Genomic DNA, 27,052 nt, shown 5'->3' with positions numbered 1-27,052 from the left:
AAATTCAACGATAATTTGTTTTAACACTTTATGAGTCGAATAAATGTTTTGACAGAATTATGCATGATATTCACGTTGTCCACAAGGATCACGGCCGGTTGCCATCATCAGTCTTCTAACTATAGATTATCAGACGAAACATTTACAAGTGTGCGTAATTAATTCAACAAAAATTTGTTAAAGCGCATTACGTGTCGAATAAATGTCAGAAAAACGAGGTGAATCAGTTATATAAATGGACATGTTGAAATATACATGTACTGGCATGAAATAAATTGTTATCACATAATTGTTACTGGGAGTCATTTGCACAACTTACTCGCTATAATAATTAATCGTTTACCACTTGCAATTAATTTCTCGTATTAATTATGAGTCATGGGTCATGGGTAACACTTGTTTACAGTAAAAAGGTGTGATGATGATGCCCGAAACCGTCTTTAATGTTCTGTACTGTACTAATTACCGGTTTTATATTACTCAAATGGTACAACTTCTTGCTAATCAAGCTGCGATAAACTCTTACCTCATGCCTGACGTCAATCAAAAATAATGGTCGATAGTTAACCCCGCCCTCATAAGCATTCGTTTAACCGCTTGGACGATGAACTTCACAGTTTGACGACTGGAAAGTTACCAGATACATCCTTGTCAGCATTTAAATGACCGTGTAATGGGGCTAGAATAATCGATACGTGCGTCATGCTATTCTCTTATCAGTGGATTATCCATTATCCCATGTGGTGTTTATGGCGATTACTTGTGAAAGTAGGTACCGAGCGCTCTTTTAAAACAGGGAATATTGATACACTGATAGGGAAACCTTGATTTGTTTGGACAATCTCCACTTTCTTTTACTAAAGAATACACTGATCGTAAAATTTCAAGCGCCCCGTGGACTCTGATTTTGAAATTCAAGCGTCCCGGCAAGGGGCGCTTAAATGGCCTGGGGAAGACCATGACATTGGGTTGTTGATCAGATATTTAATTTTTGAGCTGTGCAATCAGTGTATACTTAATGCAAAAACAAAAATACTCGACAAGGTGTCACAAGGGCTGAATGAGTTGCTAAGAAAGACCTTGATCATAGTATACCATTAAATAGTGTAATTTGCACTGTTCTTGCGTTTTTAAACCTTTTTTATCAAAATAAACATAGTTCTACCAGTGTATCTGTTACCACAGTATCACTACAAGTTCAGGGCTTTATTTTTCAAGTTAAGATCTACCAAAGGATGCATTTTTTTGAAAACTTGTATTGTGAGTTGGAAAAAACAAATTTGAGTTAACATTTTAACAACTCCCAATTTTTTAGAGTTGATAAAGAAAAGTAATTCGAGCCCTGACCTTTGGTATAAATCACTGTAGGAATTTTTTTTTATAAATTGTGAACGAAACCCATTGATCTTGATGCTCAATTTTTCACACATTTATATCGCCTTGAAACAGACTTTGCTCTTATGTTAACTTTGTGACATTGTCACAACCTGTGTTTTTGTTGTCTTTTACAGTTGTTCCACTTCTGTAATGGAAAAGAAGCAGTGCAAGGTAAAAGTGGTGATCCGTGTGAGGCCACCATTAGTCTCAACTGAGAAAATCTCTGTTAGCACAAAAGACAATCATGTGCAGATCTTCAACCACCGAAATATTAACGAGAATTTACAATATGAGTAAGTACTATATGCATGTATCCAACCGGAATGTATATTAAGTATGAATTGCAGGGTTCGACATTAACTTTTTTTTACAGCCAGACCATCGGACCAGCTCCTCTTAAAATGTACTAGCCCGAATCTGATGTCTACTCGACCATAAATGACATAGCAAATAAATAGAATTGTGTCGTGTAACTGTTTAATCAGGTTTTATCAGAAAATAATTAGTGACCACAAGAAAGTTATTTTGATGCACAGAGTAAAAATTAAAATAAAACTATTTAACAACATAAATTGTTTGTTGTAATTTCACTGTTTATCACCAGTTAAACAAATGATGTCTGTACAGCAGGTGACATTTATTAAACGTTATCAAATTCTGGCCTCCTTGACCGCTGTGCTCCATGCTACCACAGCTCCAATGCCCTTTTCCATCATAATCTGTGTCAGTTTTACCATCGGATTCTTCTTTATTAACTTATTTGTCAGACGAACATCCAATCTTGAACAAAGTCACTCTTTAAATTACATTCTCTCGTCTGCTACGCCAAAATGTTTACATTGACGATACCTGTTTTCGAGAGAAGTCGTAAAAACATGATGTAAAGTTCTACGACACTGCAGATAAAAGAACGTGGCGTCTCATCTGGATCCAAACTGTTTGCTATTCTGATAGTATTCTTTGAAAAAAATTGAAGAAAATAAGAAAATGCTAATTTTAGAAATTCAGCAGACAACATTTTAGCAGACTACAAATTTCCCAGCATGCAAAGTGTAAATATTCATGACAACTTTACCAATGGAAACAAGCTATTTATGCGGGAAGCTCTCCTTCGCGTCTAAAAATAGCGATGAATCATGTGAATGCCCCCCCCTAAAAAAAATAAAAAAATAATAATTAATAAATACAAAAAATGTAATTACTGGTACTTTAACAAATCTACATGTATACCGAGTTGAAATTTACCTTCAACCCATAAGGTTAACACAACTTTTATATTCATCATTTTTTTTTTACCATTTGTGATGGTTCATTGTTTGTTTTCGTTCAAATTTGGGACCCCAATCGAAAAAAGTATTTTTTTCCAAATGGGACCCTTACAAATGATCCCAATTTAAGTTTTCGATTAAGTTTTTTTGTAAAGGTCTAAAGATGTCATTCAACTCAAAATCAGATTATCCAGCTGTTTAAGTTGAACCTTAAAAAATATAATATTGAAATTACTTTTAGTAACAATTATTTATAAGTATTTGTAAGCATAAAATCAAAAACATTTTTTCCAATTTAGTCAAGAGTACGTGATATTTCCCCAATATCTCATCTCCTACAAAAATGACCAAATCCAATTGGCTTAGAGCAGTCACGTGCCCATTGAGTATTTTCCATACACCCCGAGTAATTGAGTAGTCAGTTGAGATATAATAGTTACACAGTAACTGATGGTGTATGGGTATACAACCTCAGTACTTTCATACCATACTCAAGCTTCGCTAAGGATATATATCCCATACACCATCAGTTACTTACAGTGTAACTAATATTCCAAAGGGGCAGGGCCCCATTTCCAATTTTGTGAAAAAAACACTGCTACTGTGAAACCATTATTATTCGTCAGACATTAATTTTCGTCTTTTTCATCCTTGGACCAATGGACGAATTCAAGATCCTAACGAACAATCATGTCCCATATTTGAAACAAATAAGACTGAATTACCGTAGGCATGAGGCATTTAAATCCAGCGTAATCCACGCATATACACAGGGCTCGAAATTAACATTCGCACACTCGCAAAATGTGAGAACAAAAGATTGCAAGGTAAGTTATAAGCCACTTGTATTTTGTGCAAGAAAAAAATTGGGATAAAAACAACGAGTTATATTGCTAAATGCGTTTGACGGGGTGAACGCTAAACCGTAGGTCAATTTTTTGAACCTCCGAATTCCATATGCGGAAGCGTGCACCTTGTTTGTAGACTGGTATACTTATAGTACAGAAACCTGGATGGTATTGATACAAAGAACATGAAACAGTCGACTATTCACACTCGAGTTAAATCCTGTTTTGACACAAATGGATGTACATTATACAGTGTACTGACAACTGACATTTCCTGTAAAACACGAATGCAATGAGGCTGTATTGAATGCGTCGACTTCGTTTAGGCATAATAGTGTTGATTAGCGCTAATTGTTAACAACTTTATTACCCATTGTTTGTATAGTGTTTTTCAGGGGTGTTGCAGATTATACAGCCAACACCCGGCGAATCCGGATTAAAGACAATACTATTAAACACAATTAAAATATGACGATGTGTGATCAACACCTGACTGAAATATATTCTGCGCTTTTATTACAAATAAATAAAGAACATATTGATTTGTGTTTGGTTGTCTGTGATTGTAATAGAAAAAGACTAATTGGCAATTAGCTTCGTTGTTTAAAACACTCGTTTACGGTTATTCAGTCCCACTTATCCGCTAATCATAACAAAGAACGTGTCAATGACATATAATAATAAGGGACAGTTACTTTCACCTGAAATAACAGACTTGTTAATTGGTATATGCCGAACAAGGCCCACCTCCTGCAAGTGAGTACCAAGTGTCATCCCTCTTTCCCCAGCACGATTTTTTCGCAACCGCGTATTACATGTATTACAAACATTACAAACAATCGGGCGCTTTTTTTTAAAACCAGAAATGGACGAATTTAAGTGCTGACGAAATAGTCATTTTTTTAAAAAGGACGAAATTTCGTGCTGACGAAAATAAATGTTTTCACAGTATTTGAGAGCAACATTTTCCATCTTTTAATAAATTATAAAGCCCTATGCTGATGTATTTTCCAGATTTTCTGCGGTGTACGGTAGTGAGTCAACTCAGCAGCAGATTTTCAATGACTGCGTGAAACCACTGCTGCCAAAAGCCCTCTCTGGACAGAATGTATCCATATTTGCATATGGGCCGACAGGGGCAGGTCTGTATATTGGGTTTGATACTTGGTTGTCAAGTAAAGTAAGTAAGTAAGTAAGTTGTTTATTATCGTGACATGTGCAATATAACAAAACATCTTATTACAGGGATCAAGCTAGACTCCAATTTTTGGGAGAAGTCACTTTTCCCTCAGCTCTGGAGAAGGAGAAGTGAGGCAGTTTTAAACTGTGTGAAAACTGTCTGTTATTCTAACCTTATTAATATGAACAATAATTTAGAACGATTATTAAAAGAAACCTTACTACATTACATTAATGTCATTGACTGTATTATCACTTGAAAAAATATGGTAATACATAAAAAAAACTATAAGTACCGGTACCTTCATAAGTCATACCTTCATAATCTTAATAAGCTTTATTTGTATATAAAAAACTTTTTTCATCTTGATAAACAACACAGATAACCAAAATAATATAATAATGTTAACATCAATGTAACAGTATGCTGCATAAATGTTTCAAAATTAACTATTTAATTTAAACATAGAATCACACCAATTTACATCATTTGAAAGGGAAAGAGAAAACATCAGAACATAAAGCATCTCACTTCATATTGTAAAACAGTTATATTTGGTCATTTGGACATGATATACATCAGCTTTGACAGCTTCTGTTGTTAAAACGTTTTCTGTAAGTGGTGGATGATTTCTATGCTCAAATAAATGAATGTTTTTTAAAGCATATTTCTTGACAGAAAGGCCCAGATAATTGCCACCATCCATTCCAATTGCCTGAAATATCATAAAACATAATTTTACAAACTATCAACAACAAACCAATATACCAAGTTGATATACACTGTAACTCCAATGTAGTGCGGTCCGTTATAACGCTGTGTCCAATATAACGTGGGGGATGCTTGAATCCCGTTTTTTCTCCAACCTTCCATTTCTGATTAAAATCCATGTATTTTCAGAATATTCAAAGAAGGCGGCGATCACAGCTTGATTGCTTTATCCGTCTGTTTAACTGATTTTAGTCGATTAGAGGTTAAACGACACTCGACAGCTAATTGGTGTTAATCTATTGTGTAATGTCAATAAAGGTGTGAAAACTCGCGAGCCAGTGTTTATTACATGTATTCCCTATCAGAGCGGTGAGCTAATTTTAATAAGGTAAGTGCAAGCGGAATAATTATCCAATTAAACTTATTCAAAACGATTACCTGTTTATGTTTTGTATTTATTGTGTATTGTATTTCATTGTATAAACTATGGCTGTGTAAGTTTGTTATCGTTTATTATATGCGATACATGCTTGATAAATAAAAAGATCTTTGTGTATGTTTCATGTTTCAATACGTATACGGAAAATAAATTAAATAATCCTGACGATTTATTTACCTGCTAACACAGTGTCAGACTCATTGTAAACAGAGATTCACTTAAATTTTTGCCCGTTATCAGAAAGTCCACGAAAAGCACGTTTTTTACATGCTGCGTATGACACAATAAAACATTTCTTTGTACATGTATCGTATTACAATCAATCTAAAATTAAATTCGCTCGTCCAACTATTTTTCTGAAAAATGGCAAAGGCATATGGATTTTGTTGATGAAATTCGTAAACTTATTTCTCGTCATAAATGTATAAGATTATTTTTTCGTAAGTGATGTTGTAATTATATTGGATAATGGGATAAATGTGCACATAAGAAAAGCGGTATGTGCTTATACTGTTATCAATTCGGTTTATATGCATGTATTTGCGGATGACAACACAGCATGGCAATACATAGGACCTATATTATAGTCTATAGCCCCCTGATTGGCAATAAACAAGCTCAAAACTTATAACGCTGTCCGTTTATAACACTGTTGTGTGGCTTGGACCCCGTAATCCGCTTTATATTGGAGTTACAGTGTATATACAAATATGCTTTGCACCCGACCCGATGGGCCTATAAGTGATTAAGTCACCAAAACTGAATAGTAAGTAAGAATATTTCAACATATGTACAATAGCACCACATACACTGGTGCATATGAATTATATATAAAGCATATGAATATGAAAGAAAGATTGTGTACAGGAATTAATGTTTATGGTTTACTCATTACAGACTATGCATAGATAACAGTTCGTCGTTTTAAATATGCTTTTACAATAAATTTAGCCAGTTTTCGCGGACATAAAGACATCAGTATATTAAGTTTAACAATAGAATTGTGGTTCGTCAGCTCAGGTATGTGCCGTAAGTCATTGTAAGTATCACATTCAAACAAAAAGTGTACTTCATCTTCGATACTATCAGCGTGGCACAATCTACAAGTCCTCTGTTCTAAGGGTTCTCCTACAAATCGTCCAGTTTAAACTCGTAATGGCAGTATACCCATTCTTAATTGGAACAACACTGATCGTTCATTCTTTTTTAAGTTAAGTTCAATGTATTCCTCTGTCTTGAACGTGCTTTTAAAAAGTCGGCAAGTCGTTAATTTAGGAACATGCTGAATATCCTGGCTCCATTTATTGGCATTATAAAGATGAGTCTGATCTTTTGCTTGTGAGAGATGTACCACTGTTTTATTTTCGAAGTTGTTTGCGAGACCGATCGTACTGGGTATTTCAGTAAATGAATTTGGTTTTAAGAAAAACTTTTAACGGAATATTCAGAGCTTTTCTACTCAAGCAACATCTTACCACTAGACCACTGCAGGCAGTGGTCTAGTGGTAAGATGCTGGTCTAGGGATCGAAAGGTCCCTGGTTTTAATCCTGCCCGGGGCACTGGCTTTTTCTGAGCACAAAAATAATCCCACGCTTGCTCCTCTCCACCACGGTGTATAAATGGGTACATGTGAGGGAAATAAGTCAATCTGCTGTGGCTGCCTTGTGCGCCATATGTAAACAGACCACTTAAATCTCAGTGATCGGGGGTTAATGTCAAAGTCGGCTGAAGATGCATATTGAAGCAGACTATAAATCACACCTTTTAACCTTTCAATGTCCGTGTCTGCCAAATGCTCTGTTTAAGGTAAAGGTGCAACACCTCCCTTTAACTGTTTTTACTTGAAACTTCTCACATGGTCATTTACAATTGAACAAGCAAAATAGACTTAGTTGAATTTATTGCATAGGTACAATATCATTTGTGTATTACAAATAGGCTTATTGGCAGATTTAAAATGGCAGTCTTCTGTGTGCTTCCTTCTTCAAACACAGACAGATTTTGTATTACTTATCAGTCTCACACTGGGCAAACAGGTTTTAATGCAAATGCGTAACATGTTTCATCCCAGATTAGCCTTGCAGTCTCCACAGGCTACTTATGGCCCTATTCCATTATGAAAACAAGTCCACGATTTGCTATGATTTCTCACATTCATTGAATCGGGAAGACTCGTGACAGTCTGCGATTCAGTTACTTACGACGAATCGTGGGGTTCGGTTGAAGTCTTGCGAATAGGGTCGCGACTTCACTACGATGTGTAAGAATCTACTGCGACTTTACTACGAACGATGCAGATCGGTCACGACTAAGCTAGGACCTCACCGAACGCACGCATGAATTCGGCGCCAATATCTACTGATATTGATTCTAACACGGCACGCCACTTGTTTTCTTAAGACAAAGATGGAAATAACGTGTGGGTTATTCTGCAATAAGTTATGGGCGAAGTTTAATGTTTTGAAAATAGTTCCGAATAAATAAAGAAAATATTGCAGTAGAATGCATGTGCTAAATCCCGCTCTAAAAGAAATGTAAAACATGTAGCACGTATATAAATGTAATGAAAAACTGGCCGCAATTTTTTGGGAGCTCACGACCGGTCCGCTACTAGCTACGAATGAGTTAGGAGCTACGAATGTCCGTGGGGAATCGGGTCATAGTGGAATACCCTTATTAGGGATTTCACATTCTGCTTTTATGGAATGTTGCGAGTCTGTTCTTAAAGAAATCCCAGTTGAGGGGAATTGTGTGATCCCCTAGCCTGTGTCGACTGCCACATTCTAATCTTAGATGACACTACACGCACATGCATTAAGCCCCATTTTCCCAGTGGAGGCCCATACAATTTTTTGCTATTTTTATCAGGGAAGACGCACACAATGCTGGGAACGCCTTTGAATCCTGGAGTGATCCCTCGCGTTATCAATGAGCTATTTGCAGAGATTGACAGGCTTGAGAACTCTGAAGATAATGAATGGGAATACTCAGTCTCTTTCTCATACCTGGAAATATACCAGGAAAAGGTTGGATGACTTCTTTCAGTAATTTTAGTTTATTATTATTATGCAGTACTTGGGTTATCTTCAGAAAACTTATTTTCAGTGTATTATTTTCACCTTTGTGAAAAAGATGATTCTTCAAATGAAGAATTTGATGGTAAGAGGGATTTTTTTTTGCTCTATGAACATGATTACATGTTTTAATTCTATGTTAAGACTATTTTACTATCAGATAATTAATGAAATGCTTTGCTACAGTATCTTCATGTAAATTAGATCACAATCAAACTTTTTTGGTAAAAATGTAATTATCTTCAATAAGACATATAACTTAGCTATTTTTTCTCCAAATTTATTAATTCTTTTTATGCCCCCGGTAGAGTGGCATATAGCAGTTGAACTGTCCGTCTGTCTATCAGTCTGTGCGTCCGTCCGAAAACTTTAACATTGGCCATAACTTTTGCAATATTGAAGATAGCAACTTGATATTTGGCATGCACATGTATCTCATGGAGCTGCACATTTTGAGTGGTGAACGGTCAAGGTTAATGTCATCCTTCAAGGTCAAAGGTCAAAAAATACAATCCAAGGGAAGTAATAAACTTAAAATGGAGATAATTAAGCGACCTGCCAAATTATATAAAAAAATAATAAATCAAAGTGGCCCAGTAGGGGGCATTGTGTTTCTGACAAACACAGAAGGTCTAAAACATCCTTCAAGGTCTAAGGTCGAAAATACAAATCCAAGGGAAGTAATAAGCTTTAAAGGGAAATTTATTATTATATATAATAATATGAAACCATACAACTGAAGCATAATCAAAATGACATTTTATGGTCAAGCCAAGCACACAATGATACTTTTGGGCATATTAGTATCTTAGGTACTTTAAGGCTACCTTTGAATCTACAATCACGGTAGTGGCTTATAATTATTTGCTACTAAAAATAGAGATTTGTTAGACAATTATTTTCAAGGGAAGTAATTTATATAATTATAAATCTCTGAATATATATTTCCTTACCTAGAATATTAAGTTCTTTTCACAGTTACTGTACAGATTTTGTATTTGGTTTATTTATAACTTAAATGATTCATTAGTCAAAGTTTTTTTTAATGAGATAACTATAATTTCTTTCCTGTATTAATTTGTGAATGGTAGGTTGCATTAATTACCTGTGGACTTGTGTCCATAGATACATGATGAACTGTGGCTATGATCTCTTTGATAAACCACAGGCCTTGGTAGTTCCCCTTTAACATTGGCCATAACTTTTGCAATATTGAAGATAGCAACTTGATATTTGGCATGCATGTGTATCTCATGAAGCTGCACATTTTGAGTGGTGAAAGGTAAAGGTCATCCTTCAATGTCAAAGGTTAAAAAACAAAATCCAAGGGAAGTAATAAGCTTTAAAGGGAGATGATTTATATACCTGCCAATTGATAAATAGAAATTTTATTTAAAAGCGGCGCAGTAGGGGGCATTGTGTTCCTGACAAACACATCTCTTGTTTCTCACATAAAACTTACATTAAGAAGGGAATTTCTGCCTAATATTGGCCTCCCCAAAAAATTACTGATATAATTTATTAATAAGCTTTACCCACACTACCGAGAAGCCTTGACAATATTTTGTCATTTAATTCTTAAGCACTCACCAAGGCTAATGGTTTATGTTTTCTTATCCTCGCTTAAATACACATCTGTATTCAACACTTACCGAGTATTCTCTGTATACCCACTGTTGTTTACATTAACATGTTCTCAAAACTTTCATAACGTTTTAATTGCCCCCATTTCCCTGTCAACAGTTGTTCCTTTCTGATCTTCAGAGATTTGAACACGAGGGCTTGAATTAGTTGGATCTGATAAGTAGCAGTGCCTATAGTAAATTATTATAGTAATTATTCTCTCCTTAAATATTGCTTGAATCAAAATGATGCAAAATCAACATTACTGATTAAAATAATTACAGGTGCAAGACTTATTAGAGCCGTCTGGGTCTGATCTGCCAATACGGGAAGACGCGGAGAAGAATATCTTGGTGCCAGGACTGGCCAAGAAACAGATTCACAACTTTGATGAATTTAAGAACATCTTTGGTCCTGCATCAAACAACAGGTTGTTTATAATAATGGCATGTAGGAATTTAACAGCCTCATTATTTGAGATAACCTTTAAACACAATTAGGGAAAGAACAAAATCTTGTCTTTAGAGTGAGAATTTACGCTTAAAATGTTAATTTTGTGTTCATAACGGAGGAATATATTTTTTATGAAAGCAACCTTTGTAAATACAATTGTATTCAAAGACTGACATTAATTTATTTTTTTTGTATTATTTAATATATTAAATAAAAAGATATGCAAATGTTTTATTTAACTTATGGGGTATTGGGTGAATAGGAAATTATGTTTTTATAATAAATATCACCCTATTTGTTATTGCATTTTAACTTATGACTTTTTAAGTCCAAATAAAAACTCAGAGAACTTTTGTTCTTCCTAAAATTGTTCACAGACCTGTCAAAAATAAACTAAATTCAGTCTCCTTTAAATTCATAGTGAACCATAGTAAGCACATTGGGAATTTTCTTTCATCTACATGTACAGTTTTGTTCATCTACATGTACAGTTTTTGTAAAAAAAAAACATAAAATTAGCATACCAAAAATCCAAAACAACTCACTTGTGAATGGCCAGTCATTATAAAAAAGGCAAAGGTATGGTTTTATAGTCTGATATAGATATTTTCACATTACCCCTTGATCACTGGGATTTAACTTGTTTGTTTACACTCTGTGCGCAGTATGCGTCCACGGAACATTCATTGGCTTATTTCCCTCACAGATGTACATTAACACGTCTTGGTGGAAAGGAGCATGCGTAAGATTAATTTTTTTCCTCAGAAAAATTCCATGGTCTGAGGGTTATTCAAACCAGAGACCATTCGATTTCTAAACCAGCATCCTACCTCTAGATCACTGTCCGACTGCTATTCAATACGCTGTTTCAATTTATAGAACGGTGGCGGCCACCAAGCTGAACGAGCACTCTAGTCGTAGCCACAGCATCGTCCAGCTCACCGTGGTGAAGAAGAAGCCATGCCGGATCCTGCACGGAAAGATCTACCTGATTGACCTGGCGGGGTCAGAGGACAACAGACGAACTGGGAACCAGGGCATCAGGTGGGCTTAATGTCACGAGCCTTTTTCTGGGCTGTTAAGAAACAAGTTCACGGAATTTTGTGTAATGATATTTTTAGCTAGACTATTATATATGAAATATATATAGTGGAGCTATCCTACTCACCCCGGTGTTGGCGTTCAAATGTTAAAGTTTGCGTACTACCCCAAATATTTTCAATGTCCCTTGACATATTGCTTTCATATTTTGCATACTTGTTTACCAACATGACCCCAACCTATAAACAAGAGCAGACCACTGTATAAAGCATTTGGACAGAATTATTGCCCCTTTTAAACTAAGAATATGCATATTATTGATAAATCTATGTTAAAGTTTGCGTACTACCCCAAATATTTCCTATGTCAGGGTTTTTTTACCTTATAAAACAGACGCCGAATATCGGCGTCTTCCCCCACCAAACTAGGCTGGTTTTTTCCCCTTTCAGAACCAAAAATTCCCCCCAAAAAAAAAAAAAAAAAAAAAATTTTTTTTTTTTTTTTTTTAATAGAAAGATGTGTCTCATGCTTATAATTTCTCAATTCTATTTCAATTTAATCTTGCCAAACGTAATAAATTATGAAAAAAAACAATGAATATAGTGCAAACATGTACAAATGTATTGTAATAATGAGAGAGTAAGTAAACAAATCCCCAAAAAAGGGGAATGCTGCGAAAATTCCCATGCGCACAATTTCCCCCCAAAGTGGAAAATCCCGCGTAAAATTTCCCCCACATAAGGGCTAACGGCCCCTTCCCCCACAACCCAAAAAAAAAACTGTCCTTTTTGACAGAATTATTGCCCCTTTTGTACTTAGATAATTGAACATTTTGCTTACATTGCCATAACTTCTTTATTTATGATCAGATTTTATTAATACTTTGACAAAACAACACTTACCTGAATACCACAATGGATTCCACCCAAACAATACCCCACACTCCAACCCAGAATCCCTGCCCCCCACCCCCCCCCCCCCCAAAAAAAAAAAAATTGTTTTTTTTTCTTTTGTTATTTTTTAATGATCATCTAATAAATGATCACACCCCACATTATACCCCCCTCTCAACCCCCCCCCCCAGGTTTTTAGAGGATGGATGATGGCTGGTGGGTGGAGTCAAACTGTTGACTTCTGGTTGATAACTGTAGTTGGCAATATCTGACTTCAATAACAATTTAGATGTAGCAAGCATGCATGGAGACCTAGATGGGATTGAATTTCGGGATTGTCTGGTGAAGAGCAAAGGCACTGTTACCAACAAAAGAAAAACATTTCCTGCTCAATAAGATTTGTGTGTTGCTAGCTTACATGAGTACCAAGCTTTGGATGCATTTAGGGGCAGTCAGGTTTAGGTCACGATTACTAAAAATAGGGAAACAATAGACAAGGGATTTTTATGTCCCCCACCACTATAGTAGGGGACATATTGTTTTTGCCCTGTCCGTTGGTTTGTTTGTTTGTTTGCCCCAACTTTAACATTTGCCATAAATTTGCAATATTGAAGATAGCAACTTCATGTTCATGTTTGGCATGCATGTGTATCTCATGAAGCTGCACATTTTGAGTGGTGAAAGGTCAAGGTATCCTTCAAGGTCAAAGGTCAAAAATATGGGTTTGGCATGCATGTGTATCTCATGAAGCTGCACATTTTGAGTGATGAAAGGTCAAGGTCATCCTTCAAGGTCAAATATATGGGTCAAAATTGCTAATTTAATTTACACTTTTGCAATATTGAAGCTAGCAACTTGATATTTGGCATGCATGTGTATCTCATGGAGCCGCACATTTTGAGTGGTGAAAAGTCAAGGTCAATGTCATTCTTCAAGGTCAAAGGTCATATATATGGGGACATAGTGTTTCACAAACACATCACTTGTTGGTCAATATATTTTGTTTTCATTGACATATCGTAATGAAACAGATATACCAAGCTTGCAGTGAGATCTAGCTTAAGATTTGGGGTAGGTTGTGGGGAGTGTCAAGATAACTGTTTGCTATAATTTAAGATAAGTTTTCACTTGATGACTTGAGTTCAGATGGAGGAAATGCACGTAATTGTGTTTGTTGGTAGCTTACACTTCAACACACCACATCACCAGGCCTCATTATGGCCTTGACATTGTCCTACTTTTTCTTACTAATTTATTCAAAATGTAGAATGTCTTGGTTTTCCCAAATCGACTGTTCATTTAAGCAGTTCACTGTATCTACTGACCGCGATCACAATATATCCAGATCTCTTTATAAATTGCCCTGCATTCATGCATAAATATATATGCATTTGCATAATTTGGCAATCTCTTAACCTACCTTATTTCATAATATGTTATGGCATTATGTTATTCATTGATATAAGTATTATTAAAAGTATTTTTAAATGCATATTCAGGGTCTTCCCCAGGACATTTAAGCACCCCTTTCCGGGGCGCTTGAATTTCGAAATCAGAGTCCCCGGGGCGCTTGAAATTTTCCGATCATTGTATTCTTCAGTAAAAGAAAGTGGAGATTGTCCAAAAAAATCAAGGTTTCCCTATCAGTTGTATCAATATTCCCTGTTTTAAAGGAGCACTCAGTACCTACTTTCACATGTAATCGCCATAAACACCACATGGGGTAATGTATAATCCACTGATAAGAGAATAGCATGACGCGCGGATCGATTATTCTAGCAATATTATAGGGTCATTTAAATGCTGACAAGGATCTATCTGGTAACTTTCCAGTCGACAAACTGTGAAGTTTATCGTCCAATCGGTTACGCGAATGCTTATGAGGGCGGGGTTAACTATCGACCATTATTTTTGATTGACGTCGGGCATGAAGTAAGAGTTTATCGCAGCTTGATTAGCAAGAAGTTGTACCATTTGAGTAATATAAAATCGGTAATTAGTACAGTACAGAACATTAAAGACGGTTTCGGGCATCATCATTACACCTTTGTTCTGTAAACAAGTGTTACCTATGACTCATAATTAATACGAGAAATTAATTGCAAGTGGTAAACAATTAATTATTATAGCGAGTAAGTTGTGCAAATGACTCCCGGTTACAATTATGTGATAACAATTTATTTAATTCCAGTACATGTATATTTCAACATGTCCATTTATAGAACTGATTCACCTCGTTTTTCTGACATTTATTTGACACGTTATGCGCTTTAACAAATTTTCGTTTAATTAATTACTCACACTTGTAAATGTTTCGTCCGATAATCGATAGTAAGAAGACTGATGATGGCAACCGGCCGTGATCCTCATGGACAACGTGAATTTCATGCATAATTCCGTCAAAACATTTATTCGACTCGTAAAGTGTTTAAACTTATTATCGTTGAATTTATAACGCAACGGTTAATATTTGTTGAAATCTCAAATGGGAATAATTAAATTTGTAATCCGAAACCCATTCCCGTAAGTCGATGTTAACGCGTTTTTAATCCGAAACACACTTCCGAATGTAAATGTTACCGCAACGTTAAATATTTTTGCTTCAAATTAGCAGTGCAAATTTATTTTGTGTCGAATCTTTTTCTCAATTAAAAAGAGCGCGAAAATTATGCAGCATGTACAACGTCGCGTCTATTGCATACAAATGGCGTGTATTGAGCATTTTAACAAGCACACAACAGGTCAGGGGATTGACGCATATTCAGAGGCAATATTTCATCAAATCTATAAATAGTCACTTAAAAAATGGCAAGGTTTGTGTTAAATAAATAACTGAAAGCTTTTATCGTAAATATTTACCAGAAAGAGATTGATAAAAACAGAATAAACGGGATTATCGGGTAATAAATAGAAACTTGAAAAAAAAGTAAGTATACAGTAATAGAGTCGGGTTGAAACGGATGTATTGGGGTATCGTTCGAGTCAGGATTTTACTATCTGTGCGGAAAAGTTTTAAAACAATTAAACAAAATAAAAAATATATATTTTTAAATGACTGGGGGATTTTTTTGAAGAGTCATAGCGCACCAAATGACGTCTTTTGACGCTGTTTTTCTTTGAGTTATAATGCACCACAGAGCGTGAATTGACACGTTAAATAAAAAAAAAAAACGTCGGGAGAGGACACCCCTCCCCAACCCACCCCAGATCGGCCCCGGGGCGCCTGAACAAATTCCTGTGGAAGGCACTGATATTATAACATTTTGTAATTAAAAAAACAATTGCCAGGTTTTAATGTCCACGCAAAATTAACAACTCTAGGCCTAGCCACAAATCAACATTTCTCATGTATGTCATGTAAATCTTTTCTACTGATCAAAAGTATGCTAAAATTACACTTCATGTTCAACATCATTCTTGCTTGGGGTAATTGTGGGCTTTAATGTTTAACTGCCGAATAAAAACTTCATAGCGCAGGCAAAACAACTAATTGTAAGATCTGTACTTGTTAAAAGAATCGTAGTTCATTTTTGATAAAAATGTGGGAACTTTCTCTTAATTAAAAATAAGTTGTTTATACTGTATCTACAGAGCTATAGTAGATGAGATAGGTCAGTATTGATCTGGTACATTTACAGTTATTGTATGCACCTTCACATGGGGACGGCGTATGTAGGGCTGCCTGAGCCCTGACTGGCTGAGACCTTTATCATGTCAGTTTAATAATTTGACACAGGCAGTTACATAAAACTGTTAATCTTTCATGTAGGGCAATTGGGGTTATTGTTTGTCTCACTGCACAAGCGTGATGTATATTGAAGGCGCATGGACCAAATTGCATACAAATATGAATGTGGGATTATACAGAAAATTGACGTGCTTGAAAAAATTTGGTCTCATGGCTCGCCTGCGATACGTTGGACATTACAATATAACAGACCGCGATATACTATAGTTGCAGTCTTAATTCAACATTCAGCACACTCATTTTGCCAGAGCTTGACATTGACTTACTTTTGGCTTATTTAAATGAGCCAATGAATAACAATTAACACTGACAAGACTATCACTGGACCATCAGGGTTTATTGAATGCAGCATCTTGTCTTACAAATTATCTCTTTGCTTGATTGTAGAGACTTTGTTTTGAGAACACTAGTTTAGTGTGTTAATTATGTTTCACAGTCTTTTATTTATTTAATTTTGGACAAAATCTAAGCATTTGGTAAAATAAGCACATTACCCTTATACCAGTATGTGTAACCTTTGATAAATGCCTCAGTATAAGTGATTTCATCATGACAAATGTTTCATTTTTAGGTTGAAGGAAAGTGGTGCCATCAACAAATCCTTATTTTCCCTTGGGGAAGTGGTAGATGCCATCAACAACGGCTTGGTATGAAATTATTTTAACAATTCACCTGAGCACATAGTGCTCATTGTGAGCGATTGTAATGTTTGTTTCTCCTACCACCGGCATCATGTGTGTTTAAAAAAATGCTTTTACCTGCCAGTGTTGTTTTTTCATTCAAAATCCGGTCCTGTTATCGGCCCCATTCCCAATGGAATATTGTTATATATTTTCCCAAATGGGAGCTAAAAATTCCCAATGGAAGGTTTAAAAAAACAAAAAAACATTTTAGATCTCAATACTTTGTTCAACTCCCATCCATATAAGTTGAACTTAGTAAATAATTATAATACTGAAAACACTTGAATTCTCAATTTTTAAGCATTTTTAGCAAAACAGCAACAATCCTAATTCTCCAATTTAAGTCATACTCAGCAAATTTTCCCAATTTAAAGGGACCCGGCTCTATTCCCAAAATGGTGCAAAAACACTGGCTTCTTCTTATGTTCTTATATCATAAGGTGGCCTTTTGTGTACCTTTATTGTCATGTCACTTAACTTATTCTGGTGTAATGCATTTGTTGTTAACCTGAGGAAAACACTGGACTTGTAATTGGAAATTATTATTTTTAGCCTGACTATTATATATGAAATATATATATATTAGCTCGACTATTATATATTTCATATATATAGTGGAGCTATCCTACTCACCCCGGCGTCGGCGTGACCGTCTGCGTTAGTGTTAGCGTCTGCTTTAGCGTGCAAATGTTTAAGTTTTCGTACTACCCCAATTATATATAATCCAACCTATAAACAACAGCAGACCACTGTATCAATCATTTTGACATAATTATGGCCCTTTTTCCACTAACATAATTGAACATTTTGCTTAAATTGCCATAACTTCTTTATTTATGATCACATTTTATTATTACTTTGACAAAACAACACTTACCTGAATACCACAATGTATTCCACCCAAACAATACCCCACGCCCCTACCCAGAATCCCTCCCCCCCCCCACCTCCCCCCCCCCCCAATTTTTTTTTTAAACATCATCTAATACATTACCCCATCCCACATTATACCCCCCTCTCATCCCTACCCCCCCCCCCACCACCCCCCCCCCAATTTTTTTTTTTAAACATCATCTTATAAATTATTCCACTCCACATTATACCCCCCTCTCACCCCCCACCCCCCCCCCCACATTTTTTTATAAACATCATCTAATAAATTACCACACCCCAAATTATACCCCCCTCTCATCCCCCTACCCCCCCCCCCCCCCCTCCCCCCCACCCCAATTTTTTTTCCTTTTTTTATTTTTGAAAGATTGTCTAATATATGACAACATCCAATTTTCATGTAATTTGGTCAGAATGTTAATCTTGATGAAATCTGGGTCGGGATTGTATTTGGGTCTTCTAGGGTCAAAAACTAGGTCACTAGGTCAAATAATAGAAAAATCTTGTGTAAACAATAGAGGTCACAGTTTTCATTCAATCTTTATGAAATTTGGTCAGAATGTTTATCTTGATGAAATCTGGGTTGGGATTGTATTTGGGTCATCTGGGGTCAAAAACTAGGTCACTAGGTCAAATAATAGAAAAACCTTGTGTAGACAATAGAGGTCACAGTTTTCATCCAATCTTTATAAAAATTTGGTTAGAATGTTTATCTTGATGAAATCTGGGTTGGGATTGTATTTGGGTCATTTGGGGTAAAAAAACAAGGTCACTAGGTCAAATAATGGAAAAACCTTGTGTAGACAATAGAGGTCACAGTTTTCATCCAATCTTTATGACATTTGGTCAAAATGTTTATCTTGATGAAATCTGGGTTGGGATTGTATTTGGGTCATCTGGGGTCAAAAACTAGGTCACTAGGTCAAATAATAGAAAAACCTTGTGTAGACAATAGAGGTCACAGTTTTTATCCAATCTTTATGAAATTTCGTCAGAATGTTTATCTTGATAAAATCTGGATTGGGATTGTATTTGGGTAATATTGGGTCAGAAACTAGGTCACTAGGTCAAATAATAGAAAAACCTTGTGTAGACAATAGAGGTCACAGTTTTCATCAGATCTTAATGAAATATGGTCAGAATGTTTGTCTTGTTAAAATCTGGGTTGGGATCGAATTTGGGTCATCTAGGGTCAAAAACTAGGTCTCTAGGTCAAAGTTTAAAAAAAAACTTGTGTAGACAGTAGAGGTCACAGTTTTCATCCAAACTTAATAAAATATTGCCAGAATGTTTATCTTGATGAAATCTGGGTTGGGATTGTATTTGGGTCATTTGTGGTCAAAAACTAGGTCTCTAGGTCAAATCATAGAAAAACCTCGTGTAGACAATAGAGGTCATAGTTTTCATCTGATCTTAATGAAATGTGGTCAGATGTTTATCTTGATAATATCTGATTTGGGATCGTATATGGGTCACCTGGGGTCAAAAATTAGGTCACTGGGCCAATTCTAGTAAAACCTTGTGTAGATGAAAGAGGTCACAGTCTTCACGTCTTAATGAAATTTTGTCAGAATGTATTTATTGATGAAATCTGGCTTGGAATTGTATATGGGTCTGATAGAATTTAAGTTGATGTAGCAAGGTTAGTCAAGTGAGCGATTCAGGGCCATCATGGCCCTCTTGTTCAATATTCTGTGAAACTGCAAGTCTCAGAGGTTTAGTATTTGATATATATTTTTGTGCAAAGGTTGCTCAGTTCATGCACGTGGGGGGTTGATATCATTTTGCATGCAAGATTGTATAGTCCTTCATTTCTATATCCAGCTCTATAGGTTATCCTATAAATAACATCTTTTGTTAAAAAAAAGATTTTTTAGCCAATAAAGACACCATTTTCCAAATTTTAGTCAATATGACTTGATTGATCTATTCATATTGACCAAGCTTCATTCCCAATATGGTGAGGAAACACATTGTATAGATTTATATAACTATAATACACAATTTTCACAAATCTATGCAATCACAAGGCACAGAGCTTTGCTGTTTTGTGTGTGACATATTATTTATCTTCACTAAGTTTTTTTCAACTCTGTCCATTCCCAGGGGGGGCACATTTTTAATTCAGACTTCATGACTGGAAGAAATAACCAACGATCTTACACTGACATGACCATTTTTTCTGTTTCTTTTATGCCCCTTTTTCAAGAAAATATTAAACAGCCGTTTCCCTTTCGCTGAAAAGTTACCCGTTCTCCTGTGGTGTGCCTCAATAAATTTAAATACACAAAATGTCGTCATAAATCCAGTGAAATTATCCAGTTAAACTCTTTTACAATGTAAATAAACGGTGTAAAAAGCATAAAATAAAAGAAAATTTGTTGGATTTGATGGAATATCGATTTTAATTCACTCGTGATCATAGAAAATATTTTACAATATAATCTAAAAATAGAAAAAGTAGTTCGGAAAATTTGTTCTTATCACTGGTGAAAATAACAATTTGTTTATTTTCACTGCTGTTATTTCACTGCAGAAAAGTCATATTTTAGCATTAGGTATAAAAGAATATAGCATATTCCTGTATTAAGAGTGAATGTAGAGTAGTGAATTATTGTCATGATGTTACAAAAGTATATGGAACATGTTGAACATAACCTTCATTATGAATAATTTTCTCGCATATATAAACAATTTATATAACATGGATGGTGTGTTCAGGTTGGTCTGAACAACGTCACACTATCAGTGTGTTTGATAAAGAACAACATAATCTTGTTTTCATCCCCATTTATCTGAAAATATACGAAAGCAAACTTTTGCAAGCAGTATTTTGCGATAAATGTTTTAATAATTATCTGTAATATTTGCTGTTAACCTACCAACATGTTGTTTAATTGCAGCCAAGGATCCCCTACAGAAACAGCAAGCTCACACGGCTGTTACAGGTAAGTGACCGTGAACTTCAGATTGAAGATTAAGAGCAATGATTTTGGTTTGTGTTATTGGATGATTTGTGGGAGGGGGAGGGGAGAACAACATGAAACATGTTTTTGGTTTGTGTTGTTAAGCACATGATCTCTTTTTGGGGCACTAAGTTGAACGGTGAAGGTCAATGTTACAGGGCTATAGATAACTTTTGGGGTATATTGGGTAATTTGCCCCCTGTTTTTGACAACAATAGGGTTTTCCTAAATTCAATAGAGTTTTAGCATAAATTTCACACCCTACTTTTGAGCGTAATTGGGTTTTCAACCCCGGTTTTTTCAACTCAATTGGGTAATTTAGGGAATGACATATATAATATAATAAAAATCTACTAAGCCTTAGATTACTTTATTATTTAAACAAATGGAATTCAAAAAGGTACCTGTACATAACAACAAACAATTCCTGAATTTCTGATCAAAGTTCATTCATTTTTTGCGTTGAATAAGACCGAGTTCATGAAAATCGCTGCACAATTGATGAAGTTATGGCTGTTCACAGCGATGCACCCCGTCTTGAGTTGAATACCTTGAAAATGAAAGAAGAAATCGGATGGGTCTACAAATAATTACAATAATACCCCAAAGATTGATAACCGCTGGAAAGACTGCATTCTTTTCTTCATAGGATGGCATATAAACTATCCGGTACATTTTTTACAGAAAATTACCAGTTTAAAAAATACACCTGGTGTTGGTAAGAATTGCGTTTCGTGACGCAAGGTTTTTTATGGGAATAACATTATTAAATTTGTATTTGCGTTTTTGTGCGCTTTATTTTGATTTTAATTACGTTTTTTTGTTATTTTAATTGCGTAATAACACAAATACGCTTGTTATCTACAGCCCTGATGTTACTTATATGGTTTTTGCTAAAGGGAGATATTTTGCCCAACATTGGGTGGAAGTATTGAGCTGAAATTGTGTGTGTAGGTAGCTTAGATGCTATCCTAGCTGTAGCATAGGATTAATAATTTATTTAAATTAAATTAAATATACAATTTAAAGCTTTGTGACTTTGCCTTGTTAATTTCTTTAAATTTTTCATTGAAAAACATGGCTGCCATGGGGCAGGGCAGAATCCATGATATGGCTATATAGATGGATTTGATCTTCTTGAAGAGACCGGCATCCATATTTCAAAGCATTTCTCATAAATATTTCTCATGTCAACAGGTATCAAATTGTTACATAAATAAAACTATTTCTTGATTTATTATCGATTGACTTGTTTACGGTGATGGTTCAAACGCCTGACCCTTCTTGTTGCACAGTAGAAACTCTGCCAATCAATTTACTGCTACATATTTTGAGACTCAATAGGCGATTTGTGTTGCACTGTTATTATCATTTGCATGGTGAATCCATCCATCTACCACTAAATTTGATCTAGCGAAATTGTTTTAATGGGGAGTAGAGAAAGACATTGATTTTGACGTCAATGGGTTAAAGGACAAGGTCACAGTAGGGTCATGATGCCTGTTTTACTAACATACAAGGTCACAGTAGGGGCATGATGCCTGTTTTACTAACATACAAGGTCACAGTAGGGGCATGATGCCTGTTTTACTAGCATACAAGGTCACAGTAGGGGCATGATGCCTGTTTTACTAGCATACAAGGTCACAGTAGGGGCATGATGCCTGTTTTACTAACATACAAGGTCACAGTAGGGGCATGATGCCTGTTTTACTAACATATGACCCTCGCTCTGGAGTAAAGGGGCTTCATGCGTGCAGGCAATGTGTTGTCTCTGATAAGCCTGCGCAGTCCATATAGGCTAATCAGGGATGGCACTTTCTGTCTTAACTGGATTATACCTACAAGAAAGCGGAAAATGTCCCTTATAATCCTGTGTGGACTAATCTTGGATAATACTTCATGCATGTGAATTAAGCCCTGTTTTCCCAGAGTGAGGCTCATGAATTATTTTGCAGGACACTATTTGTCATTGTGTGACACTATTTGTCATTGTGTGACACTATTTGTCATTGTGTGACACTATTTGTCATTGTATGACACTATTTGTCATTGTGTGACACTATTTGTCATTGTGTGACACTATTTGTCATTGTGTGACACTATTTGTCATTGTGTGACACTATTTTTCATTGTGTGACACTATTTGTCATTGTGTGACACTATTTGTCATTGTGTGACACTATATGTCATTGTGTGACACTGTTTGTCATTGTGTGACACTATTTGTCATTGTGTGATGTTTAACTTTCATCAGTTATTGTGCAGGATTCAATAGGAGGCACATGTCACTCAGTGATGATCACCAACCTTGCCCCAGAGGAGCGCTACTACTATGACACTTACTGCACCCTGAACTTTGCCACCAAGAGCAAGAAGGTCGTCAACAGCACCGTAGTCAGGGAGACTGTGGGCATAGGTGGGAAAGGCTTGCATTTTCATCAATGGATCCTTGTTCTGGAAAAACTGGGCTAAATGCATATGCGTAAAGTTTTTCCTCAGATTATCCTGTGCAGTTGCCTTTGAAAGGAGGTCTATTCTCAATGAGATTCAAGTGTATTCGGTAAATGTTGTCCCTAATTAGCCTGGGCATACTGCACAAGGTAATCTGGGACTACACTTAACGCTCATGTGTTTAGCCCAAATTTCTCAAAATGAGGCGCAATGTGTAAAAACCTAAAGTTTGAACTTCTTGGCACAATATTCAGAAGTTTGCCATTTTCACAAAATAAACATCCACATTAAAATTTCATATGTAATGTTTTCTACCCTTAAAATCTTTAGATATATATATATATTTATAAATTTTAGGCATGTTTTCCAGTGTATATTGTGTTGTTTTTCTGAAGGCCTATTTTAAACTCATTATTTTTAGGATAAGATTAAGCACTTTCTTTGAAACTTTGGAAGCATTCACTTCCTAGTGATCTTTATAGAAGTCCTTAAGAAACTGTTGAATCTTGCAAGACTACAGTTTTAAAAGTACCTTGTCAAAACTTGCAAGAAAATTAGAAAATTAACCCCAAACAGCTGTTTACGCAAGCCCTGGTAGACTAGTTTGTGTCAAAGATCAAAGGTCGCAAGAGCTCGAAAAATTAATACTTTTAGCTGCTTGAACCATTTTGTTTCTGATTTTTTTTTTAAAGAAAGCATTGACTTACACTGAGGGAAGTTAGTCTGATTTTTATTTGGGAGAAATCAAAAAAGGAGAAGCTTATTGATCCGGAAATTTGGAGTTCAGAGATCAGAGGTCAAAGTGATATTAGAGAGTCTTTGCAGTGACATAAAGTATACCACTCGGCTTTAAGGGGGAAAGGGGAGTCCTACATATTTTTAAAATCTTTTATTGTCTTTAGTAATGGCAAGCTTCAGCTATGAGTCTTGGTTTACCAAAATTGACTATTTGAAGGAAGAAAAATTACTGTAAAGTGTTCAACAGTTTTCTTTTAATCTTGATAATTTTCCTCAATAATGCTTTAAACCTAGAAGAGCCATAAGTGTTTATTTAGGTTCTTGTCTTTGTTATCACACAATGTGCCATAAGTTAGGCATAAATTATCATTTATGATATGATATTAAAATAATAAAAAAATATTTGATGAACTTAAGATTTTATAAAATCGATAAATACATCAGTTGGAAATGTCATAATATTAGCGTTTGTTGAAAACAGTAAAGCCAGTTCCACAAGTGAGAAAGCCCTCTCCAGAACGCAAAGAGGAAGGTCCGTCCCAGGCAAAACTGGCTAGGCTGGACAGTAGTACTGACTCCATGGGCAGTGATATTGGAAGCTCCATCAGGTAATAAATCTGATTTCCTGGTGTATTCTACTTATCGTGTGCTGTGTTGTTTGTATGCTGTTGCTCTTGGTTTTTAGTGTTTTTTAGCCTGCTATTTGTGTATTATTGTAACCTCTATTTCTCGTGTATTGTAGCCCACTAATCAAGCGTCAGGAGGCCTGGGAAGAGACTGTGAATCGTCGTCTGCAGCAGATGGAAAGCAACCTGATCACTCAGATGCAGGCATTCAAACCACCCACGGCTTCAGGTACTGTACAACTGGATGGTAGCCTTACTGTGGAAAAAAGAGCCTTATGCATGTGCATTTAGTTTCTTCTAAGTTTAGCCTGTGTAGCTGACATAGGCTATTCAGGGACGACACTTTCTGTGTAGCTGGAGCACTGCAATAAATTCAATGCAGCTTGTATTAAAAACTTAAAAACATTGAGCAAGTCCTTAATGTTGTTATTTGTGAGCCAAATTTCTTTTACAACTTTCAACTAGTATCATGAACTGGAGTGTTGGAGAACAATATCCTGATACTTTCATATGTTTGGAAGCCCCAATATCTTGGCTCATATTTATCATTAAATCAGCTCAACTAAATGGATTTTTAGGTGTTGCTTTTTCTTGCAATTCTAGCAGAGGACTTTGTGCCTGAACACATACAGTGTACATAATAGAAAAACATCAGATGTGCACACAAAGTGATTTCATGGCCCATTGATTTCTTATCAAGAATCTTAACTGTTTGTTTACCACTATTCAAGGTTCCTGCGCACAGACACCTAAGACGAAGGCAATCAACGAGTTGCGTCGTCAGCTGGAGGAAAACCAGGCCCAGTTTAGGGAGCTGGCCAGTCGACATCTGATCTCCCCACCACCCAATGCCAGCAACAAGCCTTTTGCTGGTATTCTTTGAATTATTAAATTAAAAAAAAACAAGAAATTGCATACTCTTGCAATATCACAAGTATTATTTAATATTCTTGAACAATATGATTGCTTTAGAAATGCACACACTTATTTGGCCAAACTGATGAGGTTTAAAGGAAAAGGTTATTTCAGAATACTGATTTATCCACATAATTAGGGCGACCTCTGAACACTGTTTTAACTTTTTGCAATAATGTTTTTGAATTTTAAAGTCGTTATTCCCCCACTGAGTGAAAGGCATTTACTATTGCACTTGTTTATATGTAAGGAGGTTCATCCGTAGTTCCTAAATTTTGTATGTACGTCTCTACGTACCTACGTCATGAAGCTAGTGTTTTCGTCTTTAACAGCTTGATGGGTTTAGCTAAATACTTTAACAGGTGAATGACCTTTATGTGTAGATGAAAGAAAATAAAGTTGTTTTTGCTTCAACCAGTATTGACAGAAATATTGACCTTTGTTTGTTTTTCCACTGGGTTCTAAATTTCTCTTTAAAAGCTTGGTTGATCTCGCACAACCTTGCCCAGCTTACTGACCTAAATGTGTCCATGTAGATGTGAAAATGGAATTTTGTATGCTAACAGTTGTTATGCCCCCAGTAGGGTGGAGTATAGCAGTTGAACTGTCCGTCTGTGCGTCTGTCCGAAAACTTTAACATTACCCATAATTTTGCAATATTGAAAATAGCAACTTGATATTTGGCATGCATGTGTATCTCATGGAGCTGCACATTTTAAGTGGTGAAAGGTCAAGGTCAAAGGAGATAATTTCTATTTATCATTTGGCAGGTACAAATCATTTTCACAAGGGAAGGAATATTTTGTAAAGGGATATAAAAAAATAAACAAAATAATTCAAAGTGGCGCAGTAGCATTGTTTTTTTGACAAACACATCTCTTGTTTTTTATAAACTATGGCCCTTTGTCTGTTTTTCCACTATGATACATTAAGTCCTCAACATTTTGTGTACTAAATTCATCTGTAAGTGCTTTGTGGATTTCTTGCAAACTTTATCAGCTGAATGAATAGATAAAACTGTTAAATATCACATCCCTAAAATTGTGTGTACCCAACTGGTATTTAACTGCAAGCCACATTTTTCTAAAACTTTCACAGCTTAATGACATGTATGAGTAGATGA

General features: G+C 35.6%; 1 protein-coding gene across 8 annotated transcripts in view; it reads left to right on the top strand.

The window, feature by feature from the left end:
- The window catches only part of LOC127831690 (kinesin-like protein KIF22), a 49,440-nt gene that overhangs the window by 2,560 nt on the left and 19,828 nt on the right, over positions 1–27,052 (top strand). For all 8 annotated transcript variants that reach the window (XM_052356766.1, XM_052356732.1, XM_052356760.1 and 5 more), the window contains exons 2-12: positions 1,512–1,670; positions 4,508–4,635; positions 8,693–8,850; positions 10,806–10,951; positions 11,854–12,018; positions 17,228–17,303; positions 21,134–21,178; positions 23,465–23,615; positions 24,870–24,996; positions 25,131–25,243; positions 25,746–25,886. In XM_052356766.1, the coding sequence (XP_052212726.1) occupies positions 1,528–1,670; positions 4,508–4,635; positions 8,693–8,850; positions 10,806–10,951; positions 11,854–12,018; positions 17,228–17,303; positions 21,134–21,178; positions 23,465–23,615; positions 24,870–24,996; positions 25,131–25,243; positions 25,746–25,886 (1,393 nt within the window). In that variant the 5' untranslated portion in view covers positions 1,512–1,527. The remainder of the gene's footprint in view (positions 1–1,511; positions 1,671–4,507; positions 4,636–8,692; positions 8,851–10,805; positions 10,952–11,853; positions 12,019–17,227; positions 17,304–21,133; positions 21,179–23,464; positions 23,616–24,869; positions 24,997–25,130; positions 25,244–25,745; positions 25,887–27,052) is intronic.

Source organism: Dreissena polymorpha, chromosome 1, assembly GCF_020536995.1.
Source record: "Dreissena polymorpha isolate Duluth1 chromosome 1, UMN_Dpol_1.0, whole genome shotgun sequence".
Taxonomy (NCBI): domain Eukaryota; kingdom Metazoa; phylum Mollusca; class Bivalvia; order Myida; family Dreissenidae; genus Dreissena; species Dreissena polymorpha.
This window is presented reverse-complemented; position numbering and strand designations above follow the sequence as displayed.